General features: G+C 38.0%; 1 protein-coding gene across 1 annotated transcript; it reads left to right on the top strand.

Moving 5' to 3' along the window:
- The first annotated feature begins 1,341 nt into the window (after window positions 1–1,341).
- Window positions 1,342–11,225, top strand: si:zfos-1056e6.1. The gene is made up of 9 exons (NM_001328105.1): window positions 1,342–1,489; window positions 3,250–3,317; window positions 3,678–3,725; window positions 3,806–3,870; window positions 6,416–6,453; window positions 6,534–6,613; window positions 6,730–6,792; window positions 9,369–9,419; window positions 11,062–11,225. Exons 1-9 carry the CDS (start codon window positions 1,432–1,434, stop codon window positions 11,113–11,115), a joined length of 525 nt encoding a protein of 174 aa, NP_001315034.1. The 5' UTR covers window positions 1,342–1,431; the 3' UTR covers window positions 11,116–11,225.
- The last annotated feature ends 989 nt before the right edge of the window (window positions 11,226–12,214 follow it).

Here is a 12,214-nt window from a genome sequence, read left to right as displayed (position 1 = left end):
AAGAGACCCACGCGCGCGCGCTCCCGACAACACCGTCGCGTGAAGATAGAAACGAAGAGAAACGCGTTCACCTCGGTGACAACAAGGTCGTTTTTTCCAAAATAAAAGTCTTTAACTGCGCAAATATATTAACTAGGCATTTTAAAAACAGCTTACAGCAGGTTTAGCGGTCGATAAATAAAATTAAAATAAATTGGTCAGGTGATTTACTAGCATAAACAAATTCTATGCAAAGTATTTATGCATCTTTATTAATGCTAGTAAATAAAAATAAGGTTGTTCATTGTTAGTTCGCGTTAACTGCAATAATGTTTACAAGCACAACTATGAATTTTAGTTCAAAGTGGCTCGGTGGTTAGCACTGTCGCCTCACAGCAAGAAGGTTGCTGGTTCGAATCCCTGGGCATTTCTGTGTGAAGTTTGCATGTTCTCCCCATGTTTGATGTTTAACACAGCGGATGTCCTTCCAAACGCAACCCAGTACTGAAAAACATCCATACACACTCTTCCACACACGTACACTTTGGCCATTCATTCATTCATTCATTCATTCATTCATCCATTTTCTTTTTGGCTTACTCCCTTTATTATTATTATTATTATTATATTATTATTAACCCAACACCGGGAAACACCCACACACTCTTACATTCAAACACATACACTACGGCCAATTTAGTTAATCAAATTCACCTATAGGAAACCCACACCAACAGGGGGAGAACATGCAAACTCCACACAGAAATGCCAACTGACCAAGCCGAGGCTCAAACCAGTGACCTTCTTGCTGTAAGTCAACAGTGCTAATTACTGTGTCGCCCACTTTTCAACTTGTGAGTACTCATTTTATATTTGCTTTCTTTAACCATGGTATTTGTTTATTTTAACACTACTTTACTGTAGGCTAGGGGTGTACAAACTCAGTCCTGGAGGGCCGGTATCCTGAGTTTAGCTCCAACTTGCTTCAACACACCTGCCAGGAAGTTTCTAGTATATAGTAAGACCATTGAGTAAGACCTTAATTAGCTGATTCAGGTGTGTTTGATTAGTGTTGGAGCTAAACTCTCAAGGACACCAGCCCTCCAGCACCAAGTTTGGACACCCCTGCTGTAGGCTTATAAAAACATGGTTAATTTTTGTATGATGAGCTTTGTACAAATCCCTAAAATAAAACCTTGTCGGAACAAAACTTCTAAACGTGAATAATCTTAATTTTGCTGTTGTTCACGATGTGCTTTGTAATCGATTTCTTGTTCTGGGACTCTCGTCATAAAATTATTGTATTAAAAAACATAATTTGTCAGGACTTTTATTATGATAATATTTCACGTTTCGTATTTTACACACTGGCTTGTGTGCCATTGGAGTAAGCTCTCCCCCTAGAGATTTCTAGACCGAGAGGTGCATGTGGATGCTCAACTGGCCTTTATTATGACTGAAAACCTCCTTTGCACGGTTTGGATTGCCCTCAAGAGGCTTGATCTCAATGGTGGGTCTGTTTTTACTTTATAATAACCTGTTCGAACTGCATTTAGTTACATTTAGTAAACTATTTCACCGCAGCTTAGCATCCTGGTTGCCATGGCAACATAAGCAAATTTATTTTGTAAAACCTGTTTTGTCTGTTACCTTTGTTAGTTTTACATCAGGATAAAATATTGTTATTTGTGCTATATAATATATTATAATTCTGTTTTAAGATAGATTGTGATGGATAAACAGAAAATCAGACAGCACAAGACAGCAGCTGGTTACCATGACAAAACTGAAGAATGGTGTATTCGGTGATAATGAATAGGGCTGTAAAATATATCAAAAAATATCATCGTCACGATAAAAATATATGCAATGTACAGTGCATCCGGAAAGTATTTAGAGCGCTTCACTTTTTCCACATTTGTTAATGTTACAGCCTTATTGCAAAATGGATTAAATTCATTTATTTCCTCAACATTCTACACACAATCCCCCATAATGACAATGTAAAAAAAGATTTTTTGAAACTGTTGCAAATTTATTAAAAACAAAAACACCTGAAAAATCACATGTGCTTCAGTATTCACAGCCTTTGCTCAATACTTCGTTGTTGCACCTTTGGCAGCGATTACAGCCTCAAGTCTTTTTGAATATGATGCCAGAAGCTTGGCACACCTGTCAATGGGAATTTTTGCCCATTCCTCTTTGCAGTACCTCTCAAGCTCTATCAGCTTGGATGGGAAGCGACAGTGTACGGCCATTTTCTGATTTCTATAGAGATGTTTAATTGTATTTAGGTCTGGGCTCTGGCTGGGCCACTTAAGCACATTCACAAAGTTGTTGTGAAGCCACTCCATTGACATTTTGGCGATGTGCTTTGGGTCATTGTCCTGCTGGAAGATGAACCGTCACCCCAGTCTGAGGTCAAGAGCACTCTGAAGCAGGTTTTCATTCAGGATGTCTCTGTACATTGCTGCATTCATCTTTCCCTCTATCCTGACTAGTCTTCCAGTTCCTGCTGCTGAACAACATCCACACAGCATGATGCTGTAGGGATGGTATTAGCCTGGTGATGAGCGCTGCCTGTTTTTTTCCAAACGTAACCCCTGGCATTCACTACAAAGAGTTCAATTTTAGTCTCATCAGAGTCAGAATATCTGCTGAGGTTCAAACTTTTTTAAAGACTAAATGCTTGCACCTTGACCGTGTTTTAGTCTGAATGGGGTATCAATGCAAAATCCCGGTGCGTTTAAGGTCTGTTTTCTTTAAATATCAGCGATCTCCACTAGCTGAGTGTTATCCGATTTAAAGTGGGTCTCAGATTGTACAAGAAGCACTGCATTAAATGACATTTCCCCCGCCATATCTTTATTATATGAGCATTTATTTTACCCCAGTATATTCAATGGAGCTTCTGCGTTAGCCTGCCAATTCTGACGGGCGAGTGCGAGTAAACAGCTTTTTGTCTCGTTTTACGCTTGAGCAACTAAATAAATGCTAAAGTTTATTTAACTGAATGTGTTTTATTGACATTACAACATCGATGCTGTATAAGGAACCGTATAAAATGAGAAAAAGTTCACAATAACAGGTCACCGGAAGTGTATCAGCATGGGAACAGCACTAGCTCGGCATATACCCTATTAGATCTTAAAATATCTTTTACCTGTTTATTTTAATATCAGTGTTGTAAAGGAAATGTTATATTGTAAGACATGTATTTATCACAATACTATCTCATTTAATTTCAAGTTGAATGATTGTTTCTGACAGATAACAGGATCACAGCTCTTCGGGAGGTTCACATTCCAAGTGGGGCCAAAGCAACAACTATAAGACAAGTGCATCATTTAATTACAATTAAAAATATATATTATTTATTTATTTAGCCTGATTAAGTTGAAGGGACCGTTCACCCAAAAATAAAAACACCATTTACTCACAGTCAAGTGGGTCTAAACTTTTATGAATTTCTTTCTTCTGTACGTCGAACACAATGCAAGAATGTTGGAAAAACAGCCATTGACTTCCATTATATTTTTGTTCCTGATATGGATGTCAATTGCTGTTTCTTATCCCCACCACTCTTTCAGAATATCTAGTTTTGTGGAGAGGAAATTCACAAACGATTTATTTGGGAGAACTGTCTCTTTCAAAATGAAATTCCCTGCATATTAAATCAGTCTTCTCTCTCATTATAGACACTAGCTCTTTCATTCAGGCTTGACACCTCTCAGATAACACTTAAGGTATTTTGACACTTGCTACTTTTTACTTTACTGTCTGCTCCGTTTTTAAACAAACAGAATTGTTTTGACATAACTTGCAGATACGCAACAATCGTGGGTCTCTAATTCCATTAAACTGCTGCATGCCGCCAAACAGCAAGCACATGTAAGTACTTTACCCGTTCACTATAGAAACCTGCAGCTATGCCATACTTTGGCTTCTGAAAAAAGTTTTTTTTTTCTCACACACACACATATATATACATACATGCATACGTATACATTAGAAGTCAAGTTATTATTTGTTGTTCCTAAAACTTGGATAGGAGGCAAGACTTTTGTAAGGGAGTGTATGATTGTTGCTATGTGTGTGCACTTTTCACATGGCCCCTACATCTAACCATAATTTGTCCTATTTCCAATTTATCAGTCTTGTTGTAAAGAGATGTACAGTGCATTCGAGTGTAACGGAGGCATGCTCTAGCGACAGATGCTAGAGGCCATGGTCTTTAGCCTCCTTGTTAGAGCAACTGACTCCCATGCGGAAGGTCGCCGGTTCGAAACCAGCTTGGAGGGGGTTGTGTGGTGTAGAACCGGCGGGGTTACATTGGTGCCGTGACCCGGATGGGAGTGAGGTTTAGGGGGGTGAGTGTAGCGGAGGCCAGCTAGTGTGTGCTGTTCAGGTAAACCTCACTCCTCTGACCTTTAAAAGGTGCTCTAGCGACAGATGCTAGAGGCCATGGTCTTTAGCCTCCCTGGTAGAGCACCCGACTCCCATGCGGAAGGGTGCCGGTTCGATCCCAGCTCGGAGATGGTTGGGAGGCGTAGGACCGGCGGGGTTACACGAGCAGTACACTTAGTATAATGTAATATTAATAGAATGTCCAAATTGAATGTACAGTTGAAGCCAGAATTATCAGCCCCCCTTTGATTTTTTTTCTTCTTTTTCGAATATTTCCCAAATTATGTTTAACAGAGCAACAAAAAATGTTCACAGTATGTCTGATAATATTTTGTCTTCTGGAGAAACTCTTATTTGTTTTATTTAGGCTAGAATAAAACGTTTTAATTTTTTTAAACACCATTGTAAGGTCAAAATGATCAGCCCCTTTAAGCTATATTTTTTTGATAGTCTACAGAACAAACCATCGTTATACAATAACTTACCTAATTACCCTAACCTGCCTAGTTAACCTAATTAACCTAGTTAAGCCTTTAAATGTCACTTTAAGCTGTATAGAAGTGTCTTGAAAAATATCTAGTAAATTATTATTTACTGTCAACATGACAAAGATAAAATAAATCAGTTATTAGAAATGAGTTATTAAAACTATTATGTTTAGAAATGTGTTAAAAAAATCTGCTCTCTGTTAAATAGAAATTGGGGAAAAAACTAATAGGGCCGCTAATAATTCTGACTTCAACTATATATTTATATATATATATATATATATATATATATATATATATATATATATATATATATATATATATATATATATATATATATATATATATATATATATATATAGATGAGCAATATCACACTCGTAGCAGTGCGATGTAGCTGTATTTCGCCACTGGTGCACTGCAAAAAATGCTTTTCTTACAAAGGTTTTTTGTCTTGTTTCTAGTCCAAATATCGAAAAATTCCTAAATCAATAAGAATTTTCCACACAAGCACAACATATTGTCTTGTTTTGAGAAATAATATGCCAATATTAAGTGAGTTTTTCCTTAAAACAAGCAAAATAATCAGCCAATGGGGTAAGCAAAATAATCGTACGTCAAAAGAAAAAACAAGATTATGTTGCTTACACCATTGGCTGATTATTTTGCTTGTTTTAAGGAAAAACTCACTTAATATTGGCATATTATTTCTCAAAACAAGACAATATGTTATGCTTGTCAAGAAAATTCTTCTTGATATAAGAAATTTTAGATATTTAGACTAGAAACAAGACAAAAAAATCTAAACAAGAAAAGCATTTTTTGCAGTGTGGGAGGCGTGCGTTGACACAAGGCAGCAGTGCCGAGTGCCTTAGTGTCCCACCAGTGATGTTAAACAGCCATATTGCACTGCTACTCATGTGATATGGTGTTTATACAACAGTTTGACTGCACAATCGTGCATATAAGAAGAAAATCAAACACGGAGAGTCTCAAAACCCTTTTGTACAAGGAAATACTTTCGTCCGACATTCATTCACATCTGCAGCTGACGTCAGAACAGCAGAAACCATTGCTAATTCACCAACATCACTTTAGAGCTAGTGTTTAAATGATTCTCTAGCGTAATGTCTAAAATGATGGCAAAGACTTTGCTCACATTTTAAGATTATAAGGCTGAACTGCATGAAATGCCATCAGTCTACAGAGATTTCCCAGTATTTCTCTGTTGCACTTGGGAGATCACAATATTAATATGGTATAAATACAGCACTACAGCATACAAAAAAGAGAGATCGACTTACCTGTTCAATATTGATTTGATCAGCTGTAATTAGAAATTAGAAATTGTTTTTATCCTCTAGATCAGGGGGTGTCCAAACTCTGTCCTGGAGGGTCGGTGTCCTGAAAAGTTTAGCACCAACCCTAATTAAGCACACCTGAACTAGCTAATCAAGTTCTTACTAGATATACTAGAAACTTCCATGCAGGTGTGTTGAAGCAAGTACATTTTTGAATTGTGTTTTTTTTTATACACACAGGCCGTACGTCCTTGAAGTGGTGAAAAACTACCAGCATGGTATGCAAGATTTTAGATTTATTTGCTTAATTCCCCCCCCCCAAATAATTGTCACTATGGTTTCTTCCATATGAATATAGTCAAGCCAAGAGCAAGACGTATTCCCATGACTGTCATTAATAAAACCTTGAAGTTGAGAGAGCAGAGCATTGTGAAACGGGTGAGAAGTTTGATACTGTGATTCTCAGGTTGTTTCTTTATGTTTCAAACAAGCTCACTGTTTAAATATGGCGTTGATAACTAACATTACACACGTATGACATGATGTTATTTCAGATCGAAAGATTAGAGGAACTGTTGCCTGAAATCAAGCTGAAAAACCACGAAAAGATGACAAAGGTGAACTTTTGATTATATTGACGTATTTCCTGTTGAAACAGGATGTTGCTCATTCATCTTTGTGTATCAGAGGCTTTAGCCATGTCACAGATGAGCCATGATTTGCTATTTGTTGTATTAAAAGGGTTAGTTCACACAAAAATAAAAAAGTATCCCATGATTTACTCACCCTTAAGGGATCCTAGATGTGTATTTCTTCCTTCAGTCAAATGGGGCATATGCACAGGGACTTTTCGTTTTGTATAAACCAGCTCAGGTGCTTCCGGTGAACTTCCATTATAAAATCCTGTTTAAGATCTGATTTGTTTTAAATCAGTGTTCTTCCCTGTCTGATTGAAATTTAATTAGTGGATCTCAGATCGCATCAGAAGCACCAATAGCCAGCTCTACAATGACAATGGCTGACTGATTTTATCAGCACTCCAAAAAAGTGCATTAACTGATAATAAAAATGCCTCATTTGGACTCCTGTAGTGAATCCACAAGTTTTTATTAAACCTTGAGGAGGTGAAAGAGGAGACTGCATTATTCCTCTCAAAAAAAAGTCAATTCAGTCAGTCGGTATTTTCAGTGAAAGCTGCTAAGAATTGTAACTCCATCACGTCACCAGCAATTAGAAGATCACTCACTTTTCGTTCTTTTCAATCTCATGTTAAAAATTGGTTATTGGCAAATCAGCATTGTCAGCATTACTGTATTCTTGACACATGTGTACTGTTGTCTTTGGCTTTTTGTCCTCTTCTGCTGCCATCAGTCTGTTCTTGTTTTTATACTTTTTATTTATATCTGAAAGTGTATTTAATGTTTAATGCTGTGCTTCTATTTTAGGTGCGACTTTTTAACATTCTTAAAGGGGTCTACAGATGAAAAATAGCCATTCTTGGCTAATTCGGGCACATTTTACAGTAATGTTTATTAATGTGCTTTGACCCTGTAAACTAAAAAAACAAAAAAAAAAAACTGATTTGTCCATTTAAAGGTGCAGTAGGTGATTGTCTTCAGACACGTTTTGTTGTGCTGATTGAAAGTCTCTACACATTCCTCTAGTAATGATTAAAGTAAATGATCTAAATGTATTTATATGTACTTTTATATTCTGGGTAAGGCATAAAATTTAAAAACATTCTTCCAATTGAATATTGTCGGGTCGACATCTCCCATAATTCCGTTAAGTAACTCAAACTGTCTGTCAACAAATGGTCACCTTGGAATTGTAAGGTTCTATCTGCGTTCTAAATGATTTTGAGATACTGAGCTTTGAGGTTTTTGCATTCCATAGCAAACGTGTGTGTGTAACATTTGTTTGTTTTTAAATAAAAAGTCTTACAATTTAAACAACTTATATAAAGAAATCCATAATGTAAATAAGTTGTCATTTAATGAGAATATGTCAGTAACTCAATTTATTTATTTTTGTTAACAACTGTTTATTGAGTTTTTCAGGAAACAATATAAAATGGAGAAAAAACAAGTGGGTGAGGCAGTGGCACAGTAGGTAGTGCTGTCGCCTCACAGCAAGAATTGCTGGTTTGAACCTCGGCTCAGTTGGCGTTTCTGTGTGGAGTTTGCATGTTCTCCCTGCCTTCATGTGGGTTTCCTCCGGGTGCTCCGGTTTTCCCCACAGTCCAAAGACATGCGGTGAATTAGGTAGGCTAAATTGTCCATAGTGTGTGTGTGTGTGTGTGTGTGTGTGTGAATGTGTGTGTGAATGTTTCCCAGAGATGGGTTACGGCTGGAAGGGCATTCGCTGCATAAAAACTTGCTGGATAAGTTGGCGGTTCATTCCGCTGTGGCGACCCCGGATTAATAAAGGGACTAAGCCACAAGAAAATGAATGAATGAATGAATGAAAAAACAAGTGTAAATTTAAAACCCACTCCCACCCATCCCACTTCTGGTAGACTTAAAAAGTATAAAATAATAATAATAATAAATAAACAAATCAAATAATTTTACAAATGAATTTTACAAAGACTTTAAAAAGGAGGACACAACATCAAAGGCTGAATGCCATATACTGACAGTTTTCATATTAGCTCCATGTATACGGGAAGTTGAGAGTTCCATCGAGAGAATGTCCAACAAATACACAGTCCAGGTTCTTCTGTCCATGGTATGAGGAGGATTCCAGCGGTTGACCAGGAATTTTTTTTGCTGCTGTGAGAGCATTAAACAAAAGACATCTTTGTTGAACAGACAAAGTGAGGTCCCAAAAGTCATTCATGAAAAAATGACGTGGAGATCAATAACTCAGTTTTGACAATGTCAGATAGAACCTTATAATTCTAATGAGACCAAATGTAAATTTGGGCTTTTGCGCATCGATTTAGCCTACCCAATTCACCTGTCCTGCATGTCTTTGGACTGTGGGGGAAACCGGAGTACCCGGAGAAAACCCACACGAATGCAGGGAGAACATGCAAACTCCACATAGAAACGCCAACTGACCCAGCCGAGGCTCGAACTAGCAACCTTCTTGCTTTGAGGCGACAGCAGTACATACTGCGCCACTGTGTCACCTAAAATTAACCATAATTTATTAATTTTATAAAATAATTTCAAGCTTTTCATTACAGGACATCGAGTTACTGAATCAAAAGCTGGTCTTTCTTCACAAACGAATGCAGGTAAACTGTTATTTCCCATCTGCAACTCTGTCATTATGACATCATCATCATTGAATGCCTAAACAATGATCACCAGCCACTTTATTGGGTGGGCCTTGCTAGTATAGTACCCATTCTTTTTGGTTTCACAACTGCTTTGATTTTTTGATGAAGTTCCTGGAAACATTCTTGTGAGACTTATTCTAGAGAGATTAGCAGCTGCTTACTTTCATGTATTTTGGGAATGGGTTAAATGAGTTACGTGTTGTAAACATGATCGTGTTGTATATTTTCATATTTTGTTACATCTCTTTAAATTAAAAAAAAAAAAAAAAACGTTACGTTGTGAATCCAGCAGCTCTAATCGACTGCAGTGCAGACTAAAATGGTGGCACCCATCAGAGATCAACTAATATGAACATTAAGATGTTTAAACAATGAAATATCTGATTTTAATATACACTCACTGGCCACTTTATTAGGTACACCTGTCCAACTGCTCGTTAACGCAAATTTCTAATCAGCCAACTACATGGAAGCAACTCAATGCATTTAGGCATTGGTTATGGGATTTTCTCGCACAACCATCTCTAGGGTTTACAAATAATGGTCTGTAAAAGAGAAAATATCCAGTGAGCGGCAGTTCTGTGGGTGCAAATGCCTTGCTGATGCCAGAGGTAAGAGAATGATCAGACTGGTTCCAGCAGATAGAAAGGCAACAGTAACTCAAACCAAGGTATGCAGAAGAGCATTTCTGAATGCACAACATGCCCAACCTTCAGGCAGATGGGCTACAGCAGCAGAAGACCACACCAGGTGCCACTCCTGTCAGCTAAGAACAGGAAACTGAGGCTACAATTCACACAGGCTCACCAAAAGTAGACAATAGAAGACTGGAGAAACGTTGCCTGGTCGGATGAGTCTTGATTTCTGCTGCCACATTCGGATGGTAGGCTCAGAATTTAGCATCAACAACATGAAAGCATGGAGCCATCCTGCCTTGTATCAACAGTTCAGGCTGGTGGTGTAATGGTGTGGGGGATATGTTCTTGGCACACTTTAGGCCCATTAGTACCAACTGAGCATTGTTGTCAACACCACAGCCTTCCTGAGTAGCAACTTCCAGCAGGATAACGCACCATGTCATTAAGCACGAATCATCTCAGACTGCTTTCTTGAACATGACAATGAGTTATCTGTACTCAAATGGCCTCCAGTCACCAAAACTCAATTTAATAGAGCACCTTTGGGACGTGGTGGAACGGGAGACTCACATCAGGCAGTTCCTGCAGATTTGTCGGCTGCACATTCATGATGCTATCGTGTCAATATGGACCAAAATCTCTGAGGAATATTTCCATTACCTTATTGAATCTATACCACGAAGGATTAAGGCAGTTCTGAAGGCAAAAAGGGGTCCAACCCGGTACTAGTAAAGTGTACCTAATAAAGTGACCAGTGAGTGTATTAGAGAATCTGAATATGAACAAGCAATTGAGCTGAGGTACCTATTGGTAATGAAGTGTTTGGTGAGGATATCGAAAATATAATCTACTTATTAGAAGTGCCACTTTTATTAGATACGTCAATATTATGTTGATTGCAATTATAAATGCTACAGCCTGTGACTGAATAGTGTCTATCCATCTTATTTTCTTTTTAGATGGCGGAGTCCTATTGCTGGGAGGGGATGTTGAGAAGAGCTCCACTGTGGTGAACGAGGGAGTCTAATAATAAGCCTCATCCCCGAGAGCAGAAGTCGGCTTGTGTTTTGTATTTGAATGTTTTTGGTGTCTGAATAAATATCTTTCTACTTTTTGGTCACCTTAAATACTTCGACTTAAGTCCGATTTTAAATGTGCTGTATATGAAACATACAAGTGAGCCGGATTAGCTGAGCCCTTGTATCCAGTTTGAGATTTTTAGGGGATGTTTGAAATCAGTGGCGAGGCAGTGGCGCAGTAGGTAGTGCTGTCGCCTCACAGCAAGAAGGTCGCTGGTTCAAACCTCGGCTCAGTTAGCGTTTCTGTGTGGAGTTTGCATGTTCTCCCTGCTTTTGGTTGGGTTTCCTCCGGGTGCTCCGGTTTCCCCCACATCCAAAGACATGCGGTACAGGTGAATTGGGTAGGCTAAATTGTCCGTAGCGTATGAGTGTGTGTGAATGTGTGTGGATGTTTCCCAGAGATGGGTTGCAGCTGGAAAGGGCATCCGCTGTGTTGAAACTTGCTGGATAAGTTGGCGGTTCATTCCGCTGTGGCGACCCCAGATTAATAAAGGCACTAAGAATAAAAAAAATTAATGAATGAAATCAGTTGTCCTGCAGCTCACGTAGATGGAGATAATTACATTAACTAATCGACCCATCTACTGATGTTTGACAGGACACCATTTAAAATAATTAAATTAATATACAGCTATGTGCCAAAAAAATTTGAATATCGAGGGAAAGTCCATTCATTTCAATAATTTTTTTAAAATAGTGTAAACTCTGTAATATTAGTTCACTAAACACAGTGAGGTTTCAAACTTTCGTTTGATTCAATTTGAATGATTATGAATTATAGATGAACAAAAAACCCAAATCCAGTATTCACTAAATTAGAATATCATGACAAAGACAACATTGTAAGCTCCCTGCGTCTCAATCTCAATCTAATCCACTAATTCAGTGGTTCTCAAACTGTGCTACGTGTATCACTCGTGGTATGCAGGCTTCCTTCTAGTGGTACGCAGAGGAATGCAATATGTCATATGTGCATGCGACATACATTTCAGAATTGATCAAAATTTGTTCTTATATTAATATGATGACATAT

The sequence above is a fragment of the Danio rerio genome, chromosome 13 (assembly GCF_049306965.1).
Source record: "Danio rerio strain Tuebingen ecotype United States chromosome 13, GRCz12tu, whole genome shotgun sequence".
In the NCBI taxonomy this organism is placed as follows: Eukaryota; Metazoa; Chordata; class Actinopteri; order Cypriniformes; family Danionidae; genus Danio; species Danio rerio.
The sequence above is the reverse complement of the archived record's forward strand: the minus strand, read 5'-3'. Positions and strand labels throughout refer to the sequence as shown.

Excerpts from the sequence above, each read along its gene's own strand:
- si:zfos-1056e6.1 (NM_001328105.1), top strand. The coding sequence starts at position 1,432 with ATGACTGAAAACCTCCTTTGCACGGTTTGGATTGCCCTCAAGAGGCTT. Across the intron at positions 3,871-6,415 it reads CCGCCAAACAGCAAGCACAT|GCCGTACGTCCTTGAAGTGG; the intron begins GTAAGTACTTTA and ends TTATACACACAG. Across the intron at positions 6,454-6,533 it reads GGTGAAAAACTACCAGCATG|TCAAGCCAAGAGCAAGACGT; the intron begins GTATGCAAGATT and ends ATATGAATATAG.